This window comes from Drosophila eugracilis, unplaced genomic scaffold, assembly GCF_018153835.1.
Source record: "Drosophila eugracilis isolate 14026-0451.02 unplaced genomic scaffold, ASM1815383v1 contig_90, whole genome shotgun sequence".
Lineage (NCBI taxonomy): Eukaryota > Metazoa > Arthropoda > Insecta > Diptera > Drosophilidae > Drosophila > Drosophila eugracilis.
In genome coordinates, this window is record NW_024573812.1 from 5,855,597 (window position 1) to 5,876,073 (window position 20,477).

Consider the following 20,477-nt stretch of genomic DNA (forward strand, 5'->3'; position numbering starts at 1 on the left):
ACTTCAGTTTCTGTGACAGACGAAGTGCGGGATGGCCATCAGAAACAGGGAACACTCATATATAAAGTACCTAAGTATAATTCTCCAACTTATAGTAAGAAATGTACATATATAGAGAGGGAAATGGCAGTGGATAGTGGAGGCAGACGACGCACTTGAAATGCATAAAATGGCATTTTCCATTGTGTGTGCAATGAATGGTGGGTGTTTTTCCTTCTCTATTTTTTTTCTTTTGACTAGAAAGAGGAGGGATTTTTACGGCCAAGTGGAGTTTTTGAGATGCGTTTGTTAGTGCTAATGGCGCATTTATAACCAGAGGGTTGCAAACTAAAAGCTTCCATGGGGGGGTGTGCCAGTATGTGGCCTATCATTCGATCTCCTTTCACTTGACAAAATAAACTCAAAGTCCCTGAAATCATTCATAGATTTTAGTAACAGCTGGGTAAACCCTCTGTGTAAATTGTTTTATCATTACGAAAAAGTTTGAGTTTTGGATTTCCGCTAATTGCCAAATGCCAGCCCTGAAGTTTTGCCTTGGTTTAATTTCCATTTTATATGTTTTTCTTTGTTTGTAAGTAAGTCTATGTGTGAGTGTAATCTAAGCTGGGAAATAAGAGCGGTTGGGTTGGAGGTCTTACTATATAGCCTACATAACTGTAAGTTCCCACTGCCGCACGCTTTGTTGCAACACATTTCCTTTAACCCATAAAAACCAAGCACATGCGCAGCGTCAAAAAAAAAGATACATCTGATGTATGTAAAAGGCGGAAAACAATGGGAAAAACAGGGCGAAATGAGTTGGAAATTGAGAACGAATGAAGAAACTGCCGGCGGATATATCACGCTTTGTTGTTGTTGTTGTTGTTTGTGGTGGGTTGTATATATGTATGTATGTATGGGTATGTATCTAGGTTCTTCCCGTATCAATCATAATTAGGAAGCCAGTTTCTGTAAGTTTTAAGAAACTCTATAATGTTCCACCGTCTCTTAGACCCTCACACCCAGGCACATAGCCAATGACTTTAGTTTTTACGTTCGTGAGAATTCATCATATGCGTGTGTTTAGAGTTACAGAGAGAGAAAAAAGGAGTTGTTATATTTGCAGGCTTAAAAGTTGGAGTCTAAGTAATAAGGTTTAAGGTAAAGTTAAGATGAAATAGTAAGAAAGTCGGAATAAATGTCTGTAAAACTTTATACATTATCATTTTTCACACTTTAATAAAGCAATTTAAAATTTACAGAGCATTGCAGTAAAGTTTTTAAAGAACTTTTCATACTTTTAGTTTGTTTTATCAGTTAAAAGTACTAAAAATAAAATCAACCAGCAGCCTATCAAATAAATTTCCATAATAAAAAACAAGCACATGAAAAAATCCCCTCAGAAAATCAACGTCTTAATCTCATTTTAAGAACAAAACACTTTTAATACCCCCTTTTAAACCTCCCAAAATAACCCCCTCTTAAGTCCCATCCTTTAATCTCAAATTCAAATGTGTTTTTTATTTCTTGGAGTGTTCTTTATGCAGCTGCACTTGCCTTCATCCGCCTCTCAGAGCCCACATCCCAGCACATCAAATGTTTAGTGCTTAATAAAGTGTGTTATGTCTTTTGTGTAATTATTTTTAGCTTTAGTCGCGCTTGATTGCCGTGTTAGTGGAGAGGAACAAAAAAAAGAAAATGGAAGTAGGAAAAGCCCCCAAAGGCGTTTCTAAACGTGTGTGGGCTCTGTACCCCTCCTCCGCCCACCAAATAACACAAAGATCTTAAAGGTTTCAGGCCAAGCTTCGAAAATTAACCCCCCTCCCTCTCTCTCTCTGAATATATATAACCAAAAAATATATATATACCCCTTACATAGTATGTAAATGCCTGATGAGAGTTCCACCTACAAGGTGCTTTGGGCTTTTGGGTTTCTATTTGCACAGGTGTTTTTAGCACCTGGGTTCATGGGTGCCTGATGTGTTTGGGGCATTAGTTATCATCATCTGGGGGCGTGTCACTGGTGTTAAGTGCTAAAAGGCATTCGACTGCACTTTTCTGTAATAATTAGCACATCATGACTGGTAAATAGAGGCCACCACAGTGAGGGTTAGTGTTCTCTTTCTCTGATGGAAGCAGTTTTACCTACTTTAAGGGATATATGTCACAGATAAAAGGTAAATGTTTGAATGTACTTGATAATTAACTAAAGTTAAGGTCAAAAACTAAGTTTATTTGGTTAGTCAGCCACTTAATCTAGAGGGTTTCCCTTATCTTAACTTAATTTTAGTCTATTTAAGCCAAAAAACGAGGCCTAATCATGATAATCTTCTAGGGTTTTAATCTTTTTCTGATAGCCAAGACTAAATCAATCTAAGAACAAAGTTAAATCACCCCCTCTACTTCTTACCCCTCTTGTACTTCCCGACTTTTCCATTATCTATGCAGAAAAACTTCAATAGTTCGGCGTAAACTTTCGTTTGTTTTCACATCGCGATTGCTTTTCCCACGAAAATCATTCAGCAGATGGCTTTTTGATTGCGCTGACTGCTAATTTTTGGAGAGGTAATGGCCCGCGAGGCAAACTCGAAATTCGAATCGAAAATCGCATCGCAGCATAATTCAATTTTCGCTTATGGCCAAAATGGAAACCGGTCCAAAATGCCAGCCATCTCACAGCAATCAGCTAATAATAAAGATTTTAAACTAATTGGCTCATTTAGCGCAAAAGAAAAATAAAAAAAAGGAACAAAATCATTATAATAATAATGATGACGATGACTGATGACTACTTCATCGATAAGTCGCAAAATCATGGATCTTGGCCTTCGGAAAATGGAGAGGCGTAGAAGGGGGGTGTACTGTAAGTCGCCAGAAATTAATTATACAAAAGTTTTCCCATTGCAAGGTTCTCGTTTTTTTTTTCAATTTTTTCAGATTGCGTTTGTCTTTCACTCTCCCATTTTTTGTCAGCGATTTTGCAAATTGAAAAGCTTCTCCGCCCCTCACGAACTCTACCCTCGACCAATGACCTTTATCGCGAAAGTCATTAACGAAGGAATTGGGGCATGGCAAAGGACGCAGAGGCAGTTGCCATCGAAGGACGACCAAGAAGGACAGCATTGATTAAGTAGAAGGAAACACATAAAAGCTGCTGGACATAATCGCCTGCCCTCCGAGGGGGGTCAAAAGGGGGTGGCCTGCACTGAGAGGAAAGTGGTGGTCTAAGATTTATTAATGAATTTGTATTTGAAAGACAATATTATAACTAACTTGTAACTCTTTTTTTAAATTTGAAAAACATCATTTATTCATTTTTTAAAGAATTTATTAATTTTAAGAAAATGTTCATTCATTTTAGGAAAACTTCAATTTATTAATTTAAGAAAAAATATATTTATTTTATGGATGATTTATTCATTTTAGAAAAAAGTTCAGTCATTATGAGACTACATAATTGTTATGGAAAGTTGATTAATTTTATGAAAACTTCATTAATTTTTATAATTTATTGTATGAAAACGTTCATTCATTTTATGGAAAATATTTTTTATTTTATAAAAAATTATTCTGTTTGGAAAAAGTATTTAAAGTATTTTATTTTATTTCTTCATTTTATAAATAATTTATTTATTTTATAGAAAAATATTATCAATTTTATGGAAGAAAAGTATTTATTTGAGGAGAAAATTCATTCATTTTAAAAAATTTAATGAATTTTACTAAAAGTATATTCATTGTATGAAAAGTTCGTTAATATTACATAACATTCATCCTATAAAATTAAGAAAATTCTTGTTAGATTAGTTTTTTTTCATTTTTCAATTGTTATTTCTGGCACTTTGGAAACTTTACAAACATTTTTAGGGATTTCATTAAAAATAAACATTTCTTTTACCTTTAATCTAAGCAATAAAAAATATATTTTAAAGTAAATCCCATTAAAAATCATTTCTTTTAAAATGTTCCCTTGGAATTACTGTTCAATAATCAGCTCTCAGAATTTCCCTAATTTCCCAAAAAAAAATCCCTATAAATTTCCCTAGTGTATTAACGGTTTGCTGGTGACTTACTTGCGTGCCAGGCGCTTCCTTATTCCCGCGAACATTTTGGGTTCTCCTTGGGCTGCTCGCCTTTATCCGCTTTTATGTCCGTACTAATGTTGTATTGTAAATTAAATTGCCGATTTCCGGAAGGTTCACGTGCCCCAAACGCTTCGACGCTCCAACGACGCTATCTTCCTCGCACTCCCCGACGAGTTAACAGAAAAAAAAGGGCAACAGAATACGGCGGCGACACTTAAAATTAATTAAAAAAACAGCAAAAAAGCGCAAACGCAATTGTCGCGCAGCTTCACTTCATGTACTTGTACTTGTTGTTGTTTTTTAGCTTGTTTTTGTTCATTTGGCGAGTTGTTATTGGAGTTGTAGTTGTTGTGATTGGCAGCTTTCGGACGCCTCATTGCAAGAGGCGAACAAACAAACAAACAACAAAAAACCAGCTAACAAACAAATGGGAAAAACAGAAACCGAAATGAAAATCAATTAGCCAAAGTAGCCAGCTGCAACTGTTTCGCCGGAGATTTATATATATATCTTATATTCGGACGGATTGTGCAATCCGTAATTCGTAATTCGTAATTCCTAATTCGACGGCATCAATAATCCTCAGCTTGCAGCATTTCCCAACGCACAAGAAAAACACTTTCAATGCACCAAAATATTTTCATTCACTTTGCCTTCACGTTGACGAATCTCATTGAAGTTTATTTTCTATTTTTCTTTTCATAGAGCTGCAATGAGAAAAGTAGAGAAATTCACACATTAGTTTCATATATATTTTCAGTTCATTTATATCAACAAATTTGAAAGAGAAAAAGAGGGAAAATTGGTTCGGAAAGGGGGGCAGCCTTAAGCGTTTTATATAATTGACGTGTCGAGTGACAAATTCGAGGCATTTGCCTCCAAACAAGTCGCAACGAATCGGATTTTAGGGTCTCGGCTTATGACAAGTTACAGCATCAGCAGAAATTTCGTAACTCTTGAAGGGCAGAAAAATTTGTGATTTACTATAGCTATTGGATATGGTATGAAAAGTTGGGGAAAAAAGATCTTTAAAAAGATGTTATGTGGGCTTATTAAGGGTGGTATATGAGCTATGGCAGGGTCAGGTTTTCATTTACTAGCGGAATTTGTAGTTAGAATCAGTCTAAACTATTTTAAAAAATATTGATAAATGAGGGATCTTATTATGGTTAGAAATAGTTAAAATTATGTTTAAGCTAGTCAAACAAATATTATATCTGGTAAAAATACAGGGTGGCCCATGTAACGTTTGCTTTTTGACTTATCTATAATTTTGACTTTGACATTCGAATGTTATTGTCAATGTGTCAGATATTTAGTAAAAGGTTTGCGGCTTATACTCAAAGAAAATTAAAAAATATTGATATATTCATAGCGATTTTAAAACGCAAGTCTTTCGTGGGCCGCCCTATAGTAGAAATTATGTTTAAGTTAATCAAACTAATCTGATAATAAGAGTAAAAATCATGCCAACTTAAGTTTAGTTAAACAAAATGACCAAACTGTTTTACAAAGACTATAAATATTGGTTCAATTTTAAGTAAAATAGTATAATTTATTCAGAAAACAGAACGAAGCTAACGTACAGTTTTTCTCTTACGATTTCATCAGATTTTCCTTAGAATAAAAAGGCAGATCTGTAAGCACACCTTGTAGTATGTAATTATTATCTTTCAAACTATTAAAGTTCATTTGTATTCATCTTGTCATGTTTTCAACGACCATAGATATTCCATTAGCAAACACTTAGATGCAAATACCTGTAGCAATTAATACTTATTAATGAGCAGAGAAGATTCTGGCCAAGTTTTAATGATGTTTCAGGCCTAACGAGATTTGCAATTAAAAGCCGTGCTCGACTTCCTTAAGCCATTTGGCTGGCTAAACAACTGTTACCGTGTGAAGGCATTTAGTAGACCAAAAGGCCCGCAGAAGTGAAGATTTATGGTTTGTAAATTTTTTGATGGAAGCGAGAGGGGAATATTTTGCAGAAGAACAGACCACTGGTGGAGGAGCAGTATGGGAATGGGAATGTCTGGCATTTCGGATGGAGACCCACTGATAAGCCGGCCGTGCGATCTCTGCCAGAACAGAACGGGGAACATCAATCATGGCCTCAATCTGTGTGTGACCCCCATCCTTTTCTCTTTTTTTTTGTTGTTGGCCAGAACGGATGCAGATGTAATTATGGCCCTCTCTCTGGTCTTTTCGGTCACCCCCCTTTACGGTGCTAATGGCGTATTTGGTTACAGTTTCGGCCCTGCACTTGGCTCACATACGTAGAGTTGCTAGCACAGAAGCGGCAACAGATGGAGCTGCATCTACACACACTTACCCAGCCATGACAAAGAACATGTTTTTTTCTCTGTATTTTCCAGTGTTTTCATACGATTTTCCTTTTGGTTTTTCTTCGTTTTTTCAACCAACTTGCCAGCGAGAGCGTGAAAACAGCAAAACGCAACAACTTCAAGCTTCTCACGCATTTGTATTTTTTGTATCTGTATTTTGTATCTGAGAGTGTGCATCTACGTACTGTATATACTGTATCTATTGGAGATTGCAACACGTACGAACTATGCCTTATTCCCCTCCTGTTCCTGTACCCACACAGAGAGAAAATGCTACCCGATTTGGTCATGGGTTCGTGTCTTAATTATGCCTTTTGTGGTATGAGAGTGTGACATATATATATAATATCTTTTCGATAAGATTTTTTATGCTTTATGGGACAAATATTAGAGGAATATTGACTTGGAAGGGCAATAAGAAGATCAAAAAACACCTTTTAATGATATCTTAGGGATGCACAGAAAATATCTCACAAAGATATCTTTAAATTAGATACAAACAATGTTAAATTTGATGTGCTAATAGGATAAGTAATATGAAATTTATAAACTTCATATGTTTTTAGAACTTTTTGTTACAAATTCAACGAAAAAATACTCCAAATTAGTTTTCAGTGTCGCCCTTGTTATGCTTGATGTTCCGCATTTTACTGTGCCGCTATTTCGGGTCGTTCCCCCTTTTTTACGCTTTTCCCTTGCACCAGCGCCGGTGCTTTCCCGGCTTCCCGCTTTTTCCCATTTTCCCCTGAATGAACAAACGGAAACCTGCCGCATACGATACGCCTCAGCGAGCGTGCAATTACCACCGCAAAACACTGCTTCTGGATGGGAGTCTATATACGAATACGAAACTGACTCTGACTCTGAATCTGAATCCATTCTAAACTAGCCAGCCAGCCATTCAGCCATTCTAAATATCGAAATGTATCTGAAGCTCGAAAATAGTGCAATATCGCCGGCAAGTGGAACTCTTCTGATTTATGGCCCATTGTATCCGACAGATACAAAACGCTTTTTACCAACACTCGAGGTCTACAAGTGGCTGCCTGGCGGTGCATTGTCTACACCCCTCTCTTCATTCTGCTCTCTTCTACTATATCTAGATACATATATATACTTATATACTCCTCCAACTGCCCTCGTTTACTGATTACTTTGCACTCTTCAGCAAGTGAAATCCAAGACTCAACGCCCACAGATTGAACAACAAAGAGTTGCTCACATTTCGAGGGGAGGAGTAACTTGGCTGCAGTAGGAGGGGTTAGAGCTGCAACAAAGTGTCACCCACATGCCACTATCTCTCCAGATTAGAGAACAATCCCAGCTCAACTGGCTAAGGAATTCGCCAGAGCGCCTTTTGTTGACCCAAAGCTAAGGTAATGGAGATGATTTCTTAATTGATTTAAGTTTAGTTTAGGCTAAGGCAGGCGGTGGATTAAGTTAGGCACAAGGAAAAGGCCTTTATCAATTACTTTTCAAAAGGGGGGAAATTCATTTTCTTAAGTGGCTTTTTATGGGTTAAGTTAACTTATGGAAATCTTTAGGTGTTTTTAAGGAGGCAAACTTATCTGTCCTAGTTTTGTTAGGTATAATAATAATCCATTTTCTTCACCATTCAAGAGAGCTCTTAACTTTCAGAGGTAGAAAGATTGATTTTCAGATTATAATGCCCTAATATTGTGAAAAATATTAACCAAAAAAAGATTTTATCTATTTTAATTATTCATTCAAGAACTTGTTTCTTAATAACGTCGAGATACTGAGACTTTTTAGTTAGTAAACTAATAAAACAAGCACTTCCATCAGTCCCTCTAAATATCTCTCAAAAATCAAACCAAAGAAGACTTCATGAAACGCAAACATACAAAGTTTTTGCCCAATTTAGCTGAGGCAGAATCTTATGTTTTCTTTCTTTTTTTTAGCTTTTTCCATTGGCAGATGAAAAACGAGGCAAGAAAACTGCGACGAGCAAATGTGCGAAATAAAAATTTCATAACGTGAAATTAGCGCACATAACTCGAATGCAAATGCAATTTGGGCACGTCGTTGGTTGGTTGCTCAAAATCTAAGGGGGTTGGGGAGGGGTGGCATGGAAGGGGGGGATCCAGAGGAGCCAACTGATGCCGTCGATGACGAGTCGCTGATGGGGAATATGACTAGCTGGCTGGCTGGCTGGCTGGCTGACTGGCTGGCTGAGTTCGGTTCGAGTTGCTTGGCTGCCCATAAACGAAGCAGCAGCTGCATTACGAAAAACTCCTTTCTGCCTCCCTTTAGAACCCCCTTTTTGCCCCTTTTTTGCAGCAATATCTCGAGTAACGGGATTTATAATTAAACATAAGCCCGACGGATCCGCAGACTCAGCGACTCGCCAAAGGCACGCACAACTCCATTTATGCCAATAAGCAAAAGTATCTCGAACAGCCCTGCTTTTCATTTATATTTTCCTTTTATTTTTTTTCATTTTGCTGTCAGGGAATGTGTCGCCAAGTTGGCTACCTCACAGCCTCACTCGCAGCAAAAAAAGCAACAAAAAAACATATCGAAATGAGAGCGCAAAATAAACAAATCATAAATCTGTGAAAAATATGTTTTATGGCTATGTACATGACCGCGACCACCCAAAAATATATTTCCTCCTCTCGCTCTCCTTCTCTCTTTCTCTAGCGCTCTTTGAGATATAAAATTTGTATCCCACAGATGCGTAGATACTTTCGTGTGTTTTCAAGTTGTCAGCATTTTTGAAACTAAATTTTATTTCCATTTCCTATTTTTTTCCTCCGTTTTATGTCCAATTAGAGGGAAAAATGGCTGTGTAAATATCCAAGTTCCCTCCCTGCCACTTCTGTTTGTTTGTTTTTTCACAGCAGTTTGATGGTTAATCGAGTGAAATGCAATCAAATTTACATTTCCCTGCCAAACTGACAAGTAAACTATTCGCTTACCTCCCCTTGCCACCCTTTCAAGTGCCTTACCCATAATAAATGCCAATAAAAGTTCACATTTAACCCATAAAACTTCGATCGGGGAATTGTTACCTTCGTTTGGTCTTTTTTTTTTTTTTACATGGCTTCAGCTCAATTTCAACTTTTATTGAAGTGCCAGCAGGCGGGGGGTGCGGCGGTGCAAAAACAACTACGGAAATCCTCTCGATGACAGGTGTAAGGGCAGCCCATACAGGTGTGTTCCTCGCCAACGGGAAATGGGAAACTGTGAAACTGGCAACTCGAATGTGCTAAAAACTACCCAGAGAATCCAATTAAAATGCTGTATTTGCCAATCTTCTTCGGATTAGATTGGTATTACCGATGGCAATGCTTTCAAAATGATGTTTAATTAGTAAAGATGCTTAAGAGGTTAAATACGGATTTTATCTTTAATCAACAGATAATAAAAATTGATTTTATGCTGTTATAGCAAAGCTTTTATAGTAATTTTTATTTGCCAGTCTTGTTTGCTTTTTAAAAGTAACTCAGTTTTAGTTTTGCAGACTAGATTGAAGTTAAATCGCTTATGGAAATGCTTATCAATATGCCTTAACTTCTTCTATGACTTCTTAACCTTTAATTCATTTAATTATGATTTTTTATTGGTTATTCCTTAAGTTAAAATCAGTTTTTTACATGGAAACATAACATTACATGGAAAATTCATTCTTCTTACCAACTTTTCCCCATCAAATCTTACAAATAAAAGCTTTTCCTATCTTTTTTGTCAACCTTTCACAATCACCTATATTTTCTAGACAAATTTGTGTTATTTCCCATTCAGGAAAAGCACTTGGTATCCTCCTCGCTTCCATTTTATGAGTCTATCGAACCCTGCTATCTACAGTCGGAAAACCCACCGCTGTTCCCCATAGATTTATAGCTTTGCAAAGCAATGTTGGTATATATATATTATATATCTCTACACTATCTCTGGCCTGTCGAGCCCAATCAATTGATGGAAAATTGCTCTAGTCTAAGCCAAAGTCTCAATTGTAAAACCGTCGTGTGGAAAATGTAAACACATTTATGCTAGGCAAACATTTTTCCGCGCTTCCTGGCTGGTTAGCAAGTACAAAACACACCCACCCACCCACTGACCCCGATGTTGTAAATCTCCCTCTGGCTTTATCTTGAGCCTCTGCGTTTTTATTAACAGTCAGCAGAAACTATGCCAAGGCAAGAACTCAGCTTTTTCAAGGGGCTTTCATGGTGAATACTCGTGGATTTTGGCCAGATTAGCCAGAGATAAGAGGGCTACGAGGGCTAAGAGGGGGAAGTGGCTAAGGCAAAACCATAAAATCGAGAAGCGGAAGCCTCATTATTTGCTTGGGTAATTAGCGTAAATTGGAGTAACATAAGCTGGCTAAAAAGACAGAGCGAATGCTGGACACAAAGTAATTGTATTAAGTAGCCAAATTGAATAATGAAAATGAAATAACCAATTAAGAGCCCCAGGAAGTGGCCAAAAATAGCAGCCACAAGGCAAACTAAAAACCAAACAAACACACATATGACACCATCCATGGCTCCATTAGCTTCATCATTGACTAAAAAGTATAAAGCTATATATATATATATATAGTATCTGTATAGTAAACCAGTTACCGGTTTGAAGACTCCCTCCCAGGCGACAAAAGTTCTGTTTGCCGAAAAAGTTTAAAGGGGGTTCTCGGGGGACGGCTAAGGTGTTGCGAAGTAGGATGTGGCCAAAGATTGTGTTATGAATTTGTGAATCAGAACCAGTTCGGCAAGTTGCTGGCTAAAACGCCAAAACTACAAGACAAACAAAGGCTAAGATACAAATGATACTACAGTAGACTATATACATGTATCTTTTTATATAAAGAGTTAGGAGGCAGAGACCGAGCCAAGTGTTGATTTCAATTGTTGGCCGTAAAAATGGGCTCGAGCTGAAGAAAAGGTGTCAAGCCAACCTTGCCCTGCTTGAAATTCATATAAAACTGAAATTTAAATGCCGGAGAAACGACATAAAACGAATCACCATAAAATGCGAAACGTGCCCCAAACCAAAAGTTTTGAATAGCTCAAAAAAAAAAATACAAGAAAAAAACAAGCGAGAAAAAAGTGGAAAATTAGTGCGTGCCTGGAAATGGTTTTGGCCATGAGATTGGGCCCTCTGGAATTGCGAAGAGTCAACATAGCTGCTCCATATCTCCATCTCTCACATCACATCAGAACACCCTGCTCTCTCTCTCGCTCCCTGCCTGCCTCAAGGAATTTATGATATGAGCCCAAATGAGATATGGTTATGGCTGATGTGTTTGCGTTTGTCAACTGGCAATAGGCAGACAGTTGGGCATTCCACACATATATATATATATGAATATATATAGAAGACTATAGCTGAAAGTTGGGTAGTTAAGATATACAACGGGGATAGCGCCACCTATGGGGTATAACCTCCTTCCACCCTCTCAGCTAGTCTCAACCCCATCCATATGCGTATGCAAATGTCAGCTTATGTGGAGCAGCAACCCTAGCTGTGGCTTTATTTATTTCCCAGCGACACGAGAAGTCTCACCCTTACCCTCTCCCTCGCAATTTTCCTTAGTACCTCTTCTTTTTTTGGTTGGAAAATTCCTGTGGTTCTGTTGACAGAACAATTTTTTTGTCGTTGTAAAAGTTTTCTTTTTTTTTATATATTTTAGTTTCAGCTTAATCCCTTAGTGAGCTGAAACTCTCGTTTCCTTTATCATTGCTATTTTTTATCATTTATTTTATTTATTTGTGTAAATATTTTTCATTTTTTTTAGGTTTGTTGGCTTAACAATTGTTTTGCCATGTTTTTGTGTGGCTAACTAAATATTTTCATCGGCCAGCGGTCTGTTTTGGCTTTCATTTATCATCTTTTTTCATTGTGGAAATAAATAAAAGAGAAGACTTTTCATTGCCTTTAAACCACAAATTGTGAATTTATGCAAAAGTTTAAATGGAATTTAGGTTTTAACTTTCCTTAAATACATTTTCTGGCATTAAGTTCCTTAACATTAACTTTAATATATTAAATTTTCCATAAATTCCCATCAAACCCCTCTCTCTCGCCCACAAAACCCATTCATCTACTGCGGCTTCTCACCTTATAAATTCTTTTGTGGCAACAGTTTGCGGCTTTGGCTGACCATAAATAATTGCAGCTTAAGCTGAACTTAATTTCAGTTTAAGCTCAATTTTCGCAGAAACTCTTTTCCCTGACCAGTGCCTAGCTGTCTTCATTCATTATGCAAATCAAATAATTTTGTACATGTGTAGTCATGTTTTCTATATATAAAAAAAAAGTAAAAAAAACACGCACACCTTTTGCGGACGCAGGCGCACCTTTGTGCTTCCGGTTTTTGTGGCAGCAGCACGTGCGTGAAAATTGCGCCAGTTGGTTGGGTGGAGAGAGGGAGGCCCAAAACACATTATGATTGTTGTGGCAACAACGGTCGTAATTAAAATGCTAGAAATTAAAGTCACAGCCACGTCTTTGGTGTTGACTCTTTTTTTGTAACAAGTTTTCTTTATGGCAAACGGCGTTAGGATTGCATAATGCCAAGGCTGAAGAAGAGTTCTCCCCCTCTTTGTTTTTTATATATATAAAAACTACTTCTTTTAGCTGAATGTTTGTGCAATGAACCATCAGCATTTCGCTTAGTTTGCTGAAGGAATTCATTAATAATTTCCAGTGAACAAATGCTGCCCCTAATCTTATCAGAAATGCGTTTTCCGAAGGGGGAAGAGGGAGCCGCAAAGGCACTTCTCCACTTTCCATTACTCATTGAGCCATTAGGGTTGCGAAATGCTATTGGAAGTCGGTGGCAATTCGAGCTACCATTCCCATTGGGATTATTAATTGAATCAATGACAAACCGAAATTCAATAAACAATAACCAGGGGAGCTCTTATCGATGGGGCGCCATGTGGCGTATGCGCAATAATATTACGCATACGTTCGATCCCATAAAATTGTGCAAGCTAACGGCATGAAAGTTGAAGTGGAATTGAAATCGAACTAAGGCTAAAAGTTATTTCCGCAAGAAGTCCAAAAGTTAAAAGCATATATAGCCTGCCAATCGTTATCGTTATCGCTGCCCTTATCAGCCAGAGATAGGCATCGATGACACTGATAATTGACGGCAATCATTGAGCAATTGACAAGTTCATTTAAGGGACAACGCAAATAAAAGCAACAAAGTCTTCCAATGGCGCCTACAGCTGCTGGAATTAACATATTGGTGGTCGGTGGACGGTGGTCGATAGAGGAAGAGATGATAGACGGGAAAAGGGGATAGAGCTGTATTTCAGTACACAGTAGAACTTCTTTAAAACAAATTATCTGCTCTATAAAGATTTAAAAATTTTACATTCTGAGATTCACATATAGCATGATAGAGATTTAACTTCAGTAAAAGAGAAAGAATGTCCTATATTTTCCTATAAAAAGTTCTTTAGCTTTAAGGGAACAATTTTTGATAGGTAGAACCTTTTTTGTTATAAAAAGAAAACTGAAATTCTTTCAGAAAGTTTAATTCATGAATATAAAATTAACATTTTTAAAGACTTATTTCCAAAATTCATATAAGCTTAAGATAAATAAAAGTTATACAAGTTTCCTGATTCATAATTCATTTCTAAGTTTTAAGTTCATTTCATGTTTTAAATTTGCCTTTGCCTTATATATGAATGATTTTTGTTGTTATTTGCTAATTGGAATGTTATTAGGAATGTTATTTGTGCTTCTATAAAGCAATATTATTAGTTTTGGAGTATTTTTTATATGATTCATATAGGCATTTAATTAATTTTATGCTATGAAATCAAAAGCTGAGAATGTTTAAGTTTCATGTTTCTAAGATGAATTTATTTAACTAAAGATCTCTACAAAATGAAGAAAGAGATTATCAGAAACTTAGTTTAGTCTTTTTAAAAAATAAAGACATGTGAATGAAAAATCATATAATTGGCTTTCATTAGTAAACTTAATAAGTAAGTACTCCCAAAGCTTCTCATTTTAAAGAAACATTTCTAATGACTAAGTAAGTCTTAATAATATAAGAATTTAAAACAACAAAATAAACTGATCATAAATATCTTACAAAAAACAAACGGAAACAAAAAACTAATTTTGAAACCTTTATAAATTCCACTCATCAAAGTTTGACTGTATTAGAACTAAAAAAAGCAACAACAAAAACAACAAAATAACAGATGAGATGGGGGCAGTTTGAGATAATTATATGTAAATGGGTTTTTGTCGCCTGTTGTTATCAGGCATTTGGAAGCAGTTCAAAAGGGTGGCATCGGTGGGTCTCATTAAGTCTGCCCCGAAAGTCATTGAACTTGGGCGATAGGAACTTACTCTTCTTCTTCTGCCGCAACTGCTGCTGCTGCTGCTGCTGCTGCTGCTGCTTCTTCTTATTCTGCTCCTTCTTGAAGACTCCTCTATTTCGCCGGAAAATCACGATTCGCTATCCTGTTGCCACATTTTCCATCTTCTTGCCATTCTCTTTTTTTTATCTATTTCCTTTTTGTGGACCAAAACACCGACACAAACAAAAACCACGGGCAGCAGGTGTGTTGTTGTTTCTTTTGGCTTCTGCTTTGTTTGTTTTTGTGTTTGTTTTGCTGTCGGCCTTTGCTTTGCACTTTTCTGCACTCTCTTTTTTTCTTTTCTTTTTGTTTGCTTTTTGCTTTCTGCAGCTGTCAACGCACAAAACGCGCAAAATTATGGGCAGAACGCACACATGCTCTTATTTGCAAACACACACGCACACCCACATATCCATAAACGAGAACAACACAAATCGTTGTGCCGGCGAAAAGTTTTTGAATTCGAAAAAAACTCAAGCGAACGCGGACCGAAACCCAAAGTGAACCGCGCGCGACGAAGTTTCGCTAACGTCTGAGCGAATTTTACTGTGTGGCTGCCTTATACGCCCACTCTTATACAGTGGAGCTGTTAACTTCGCTGTTAATAACAGAGCGCGAGTTCGCCGCAACAGCTGACTGAGAGAGAATGAGAAAAAGAGAGAGCGGCAAGTTGCCGGCTTTTTGAAGCAGAGCGTGAGTATAAGTTAGAACTGGAAAAGTGCATTTTATGCTGTTGCGTAGAAGAGCGCGAGAGTATAAGACGGCAGCTGTGGCGAAAAACAAAAACAACAACATTTTGGCCAAGTTTAATAACCCTTATTAGCTGTCTACAAAGGAAATATCTTCTTCTTTCTAAGGAAAATCATCGCCCTTTTTTATTATTTCTTATCCCCCAAAAAAACATAATCAAATCATTTAGCCAAAAACTTATTCAAAACTCACAATAGCAACACGCTCAAATGCCCAAAATTGGTGGGGCAAAAAAAGCAAAAAGAGTGGGGTAGTGGGAGGTGGCTGACTGGGCGGTCGCAGGACCCTTGCATTGTTGTACACAATCCATCATTATCGCATACACTTCCGCTCGAAAAGGAAACGCGGGGAGTGCCAACAGTGCATTTACATTGCCGGCTGTCGATGCACTGGAAAAAATGTTGGACTACAAAGTACTTCAATATCATATTTTGGAAAATTTTATAATTTTTAAGGTTGATAAAGTACACTTAATATATGGTTAATAATAATCAAAAAATGTTAAATTAAATCAGTCAAAAGAAGTCAGAATGTCCTTCAAGAATGTCTTCACAAGAATGTCCTTTTCCAAAAAGGAAATTAATAAAATTTCCCATAATATCATTTTAATGACTAAATGTAACTTGAGAACTTCCCAATTTTCCTCACTGCTTGAAGAGGCGTTGCTTTTCTAGTCTAGTTCTCCTTGGATCGTCCTTCTTGCACCACCCACAGACACACACACACACACACACACACACTATAAAACGAACACACACAATTACAGTTTTGAAATACAAACACAGATCCATCCAGACACGCAAATTGCTGGGTCGTGAGCACGTGTCTGGCAGCCTTCGCTGGGGATTACGGTCGAGTCGAGTCGAGTCGACTAGAGTCCGCCTGGAGTCGTCGAGTCGTTCAGTGAAAGTGAGCCGCCAGGATCCACAGGACTCAGTCAGTTGGTCGTCGTCTGGTCTGGCCAACACCACAACCTACTCCCCCTCTTTTGGAAAATCCCCTTGAAAATGTTGCATTCGCCAGCAGTTTTCTATAATTCGTGTTTTTCCCTTCTTTGGGGGTTGGCTTGACGGCTTTCATTTTTTGTACATTTTTTTGTTGTTGTTGTAGGTTTTTTCTTTTTGTGGCGGCTGCGGTTTATGCAAATTAGCAAAGTTAACATTTGCCAAATTGTCGAAAATTTCATTTGGCCAGCTCATCCTGCTGGCTGTTCTGTTTGTTTGCCTTGGCAGGGCAGACATGTAAATATTAGCATATCAGTTACATTGAAGTTGTTTGGGGTTTTTATATTTAATTATTATTAGTAAAATATTATATTTATTAGTATACAATTTAAGGGTAAACTATTTCTTAAAGTAATATTTGAGTTGTTTTTTTAAATATTTTTTAAAATTTAACATGGTACCAGTTTTTATTCTAGATTTTAGGAAATCTGTTTAAATTTCTTACAAAATAAGGTTTATATTTATTCTTTAATTTATAAAAAATCATTAAAAATCCTTAAGTATATAGATTTTTGATTTTTATAGTACATAGGGTTATAATGATCCTTCTTATTAATTTCATTACAATTTTAAATAATATATTTCATTTATTGTAAGAATTACTTTTAAGTTTGAAAAAGATTTTATCTTTTCTAAGTTTAAAAACATTATTAAGAATCCCTTTAAAAATTTAAACATTTTTCTAATTAAAAATATATAAAAACTTATCTCTTAAGTGATAATTTTTCCTAAACGAAAAGTCAGCAATCCACAAGTGGAAAGAGCTGAGCATGCGGAAATGGGAAATGCGAAAAACCAAAATAAGTAGGAAAAAGAAGCAAACATAGCTGTGAAATCAAAGCATTTTCGGATTCTTTTGATCAGCAATGTGTTAGGATATAGATGTGACGCCCCTTAGAGTTAAGGCCTCGCCCCTCCCAAAGTCCCAGCCCCCACGGAAAACTCCCTATTTTCTCCATCTTTATTAAGGCAGATCTTCGGTTGTCAGTCGGCCAAGTGACAAAATGCACCTGCATGTGAGTTTTCCACTTTTTTTCAGAAAAAAATATATAAAAAAAGGGGGGCGGAAAAGCCAAGTGGAAAGTAGTGGGGGAAACAGCTATCTATCATAATTAGATTGCGTTCTGTGCTGAAATGTCGTAACGGCAACGAAATGCGTGCACATAAATTAAGTGTGGAGTTTTTCCAGACCGCAGTTTTCCCGGCGTTTTCCCTACCCAACGCAGCCAACAGCAAATAGAGCGCCTAATAGGATTTTATTTAATTTCCGTAGCCCAAGGATTTTCCTAATGAGTTTTTTAACCTGCACAGTGGAGATTTCTCCATTTCCCTTTTCTCATTTTCCTCCCTCGCAAGATGTGGGTGGGTGTCGTCTCAAACTGCGCCCAAGTGAGCTGTAGCCGGAATATTTGAATAGAAATGAAGCCTTTGGATCAGGTGGAGCCAAGTCCCAACATAAACACGACTTCGGTTTGATAAACACACACAGAGAGAGAGAGAGAGTTTTTGGGGAAAAAGGATGCACAGGCCAGGAGAAATCTATATATCCTTTGTCTGGTTTCTAGGATATATCTACTCTATAGCTTTTGTTGTTATTTAGCTTGGCCTGGCAGATGCTGCCTCCGAGTTTAGCGAACTTCGCTTGGCATTTTCCTTTGTGTCTGCTTTACCATTTTCCTACCAAAAATACCCACCATTTCCCACTTGGCCAAGAGCGGAGACAATGGCTCCAGCCAAGTGAATTGCCCTGAGAGAGCAATTTTTCTCTGTACCTTTCGGTGTAAAATTTATGCTGCACTTGGCTAATTTAATGCCATTTTTTAGTAACAACATAATCGGAGGGAAAGGGTGCAATTAAATGCAAAAGGAGTTGATATGATTTGTGTTTTCGCGATATTTGCATAAATTAGCATACAATGCGTGGCAGTGGCTGGCACTTAACCATAATTAGATATGTGCCACTACCGTTTGTTTAGGTAATTAAATGCATTCCCAGACAGGTGTCTTTCTCAGGGCTAAAATCTATGATACTACAGTGTGTTATGAAGTGGTAGGGGAAGACTTTCTATATAGGTATTCAAAGTACAAATAACATGTAAGATATATATAAAAACAGACAACTAAATCTTGTTAAACTCAGAAAATAGTTTGTTAAACTTTCTTATCCTTATATTCCAGCCAGAAAAAAACATTAAAGTATAGAGTATAGAGTATAGAGTATAGAGTATAGAGTATAGAGTATTATAAGGTGTATATAGTATTAAAAACTATGTTCTCGTTCACAAAACTGCCAATGAACTTTCTAACTCGCTGAGTTTCTTAAATATTTAAGTTAAGAAAGGCTTATAGTTTGTTATAAAAAATCTATCTTAAATATTTTCTTAATAAATAATGATTCCTTAATATGTTTAATGATATTTATTGCATTTATTTATAAGCATTTATTTAAGCAGCAAAAACTATCTATTTTTATACAAAACGACTCAACAACCTTTAATTCAATAACAGCCATCCACGAATTTGCCAATCAATAAAGTCATTGAACTATACAAATGTGTCTACGTGTACGCTTACAATAACCATTCATCAGAATTTCCTTTGATATTGGCTAAATGGAAATTAAATTATACTCTCTCTGCATAGAAAAAAATCAAAAAAAATTTATAATTTTTATTCAATGTTTAAAGGATTAAATTCCATAAGTGGCATAAATGGTTTTATAATTTTATTGTAAAAAAAACACCTTTTTAAAAACTAATTCATTTGAATAAATCACATTTAAATTCCAAACAAATTTTATGGTTTTTCAAGAGGAGTGGAAAACCCATTTCCCTGCCCTAACTGCGCAGTAAATTCAATCACTGCAGGCACTTCAATAAATGGCGAATCCTTTCGCTTAGTTATTTGAATATTTGACATTTTCTGGGAAAGAGAAGAGGCAAAAACCACCCCCTGTTAACCCTAGAAATAACTATGGAAGAATGGAGAAGATTATGAATTCATTTATAATAATTTAGTTTGAGTTATGCACAAAACACTGAAACCCACTCAAGTTGGAATCCCATAATGAGCATATTCTATTAGTCGGAGGGGGCGGTATTGCTACCCTTAAGGGTAACCTGAGGGTTGGAAATTAACAAAGCCCAAATCCTGGACACATGTTGCATTCAAATGTCGGTTTTTCAATGGAGTCTGGGTAATGCCGTGTTGTGACAAACCCCAAATCGTTGGACAGTAACGAGGGGAATCCCTTTGAAGCCGCTAAACATTTGCACCCGCAACCACCAAAAACAACAACAGTTTTGACAGGGGGCAGGAGATTCCGACTGCATCACCATCATCATCCGCAGCAGAAAGACAGACAGCCAGACAGACAGACGGAAAGGATGTGCCAGGAAGTTGTTTGGACGGGCATCAAAAAGCTTTGCCCAAACTCCCACTGATTTCCATGGCTTTCCCTTTACATTTCCCTCTCTTTTTTCTCCTTTTGGCCATTGATAACTGACACGCAGTAGCAGCTAACTGAAAATACAGGAGAGATGTATTTGTTTAGCATAATGGATTTGCTACTCCTCGTATAATTGAAAATCGAATCAAATCGCGTGAAATTTAATCAACTTAAGAACTCTGGAAACTCGAGATCCTGCCTGGCTGGCTAACTCCCATACTCCAATTTGGTACCGGATCGGGTTCACAACTCCCCAGGCGAGTGAGGAAATGGAAAAATTAGCACAAATCCATGTGATAAACTGGCTACTATTTGCTTTGAATTGAGTTACTCCACCAGAGCCGCCGCCCCGCCAACTCCGGAGCAACTCGAAAGATTGGAAAGAGAGGCCACTAAGCGCACAGGAAGCCCATCGGAGCGGATGCCACTGCCTCTACGGTCTATCCAAACAGTGGACTCTAATGCACGATTAATGCCCAATCCCAGACGCATCACCCAACCCCAAC

At 37.1% G+C, this 20,477-nt stretch overlaps 1 protein-coding gene across 4 annotated transcripts in view; it reads right to left on the reverse strand.

Annotated features, from left to right (window-relative positions):
- LOC108112541 overlaps positions 1-15,289 on the reverse strand; it is a 42,298-nt gene extending 27,009 nt beyond the window's left edge. For all 4 annotated transcript variants that reach the window (XM_017222476.1, XM_017222474.1, XM_017222475.1 and 1 more), the window contains exons 1-2: positions 14,759-15,289; positions 4,053-4,771 (exon numbers count right to left, since the gene is read on the reverse strand). In XM_017222476.1, the coding sequence (XP_017077965.1) occupies positions 4,053-4,087 (35 nt within the window). In that variant the 5' untranslated portion in view covers positions 4,088-4,771; positions 14,759-15,289. The remainder of the gene's footprint in view (positions 1-4,052; positions 4,772-14,758) is intronic.
- Positions 15,290-20,477: the final 5,188 nt, after the last annotated feature.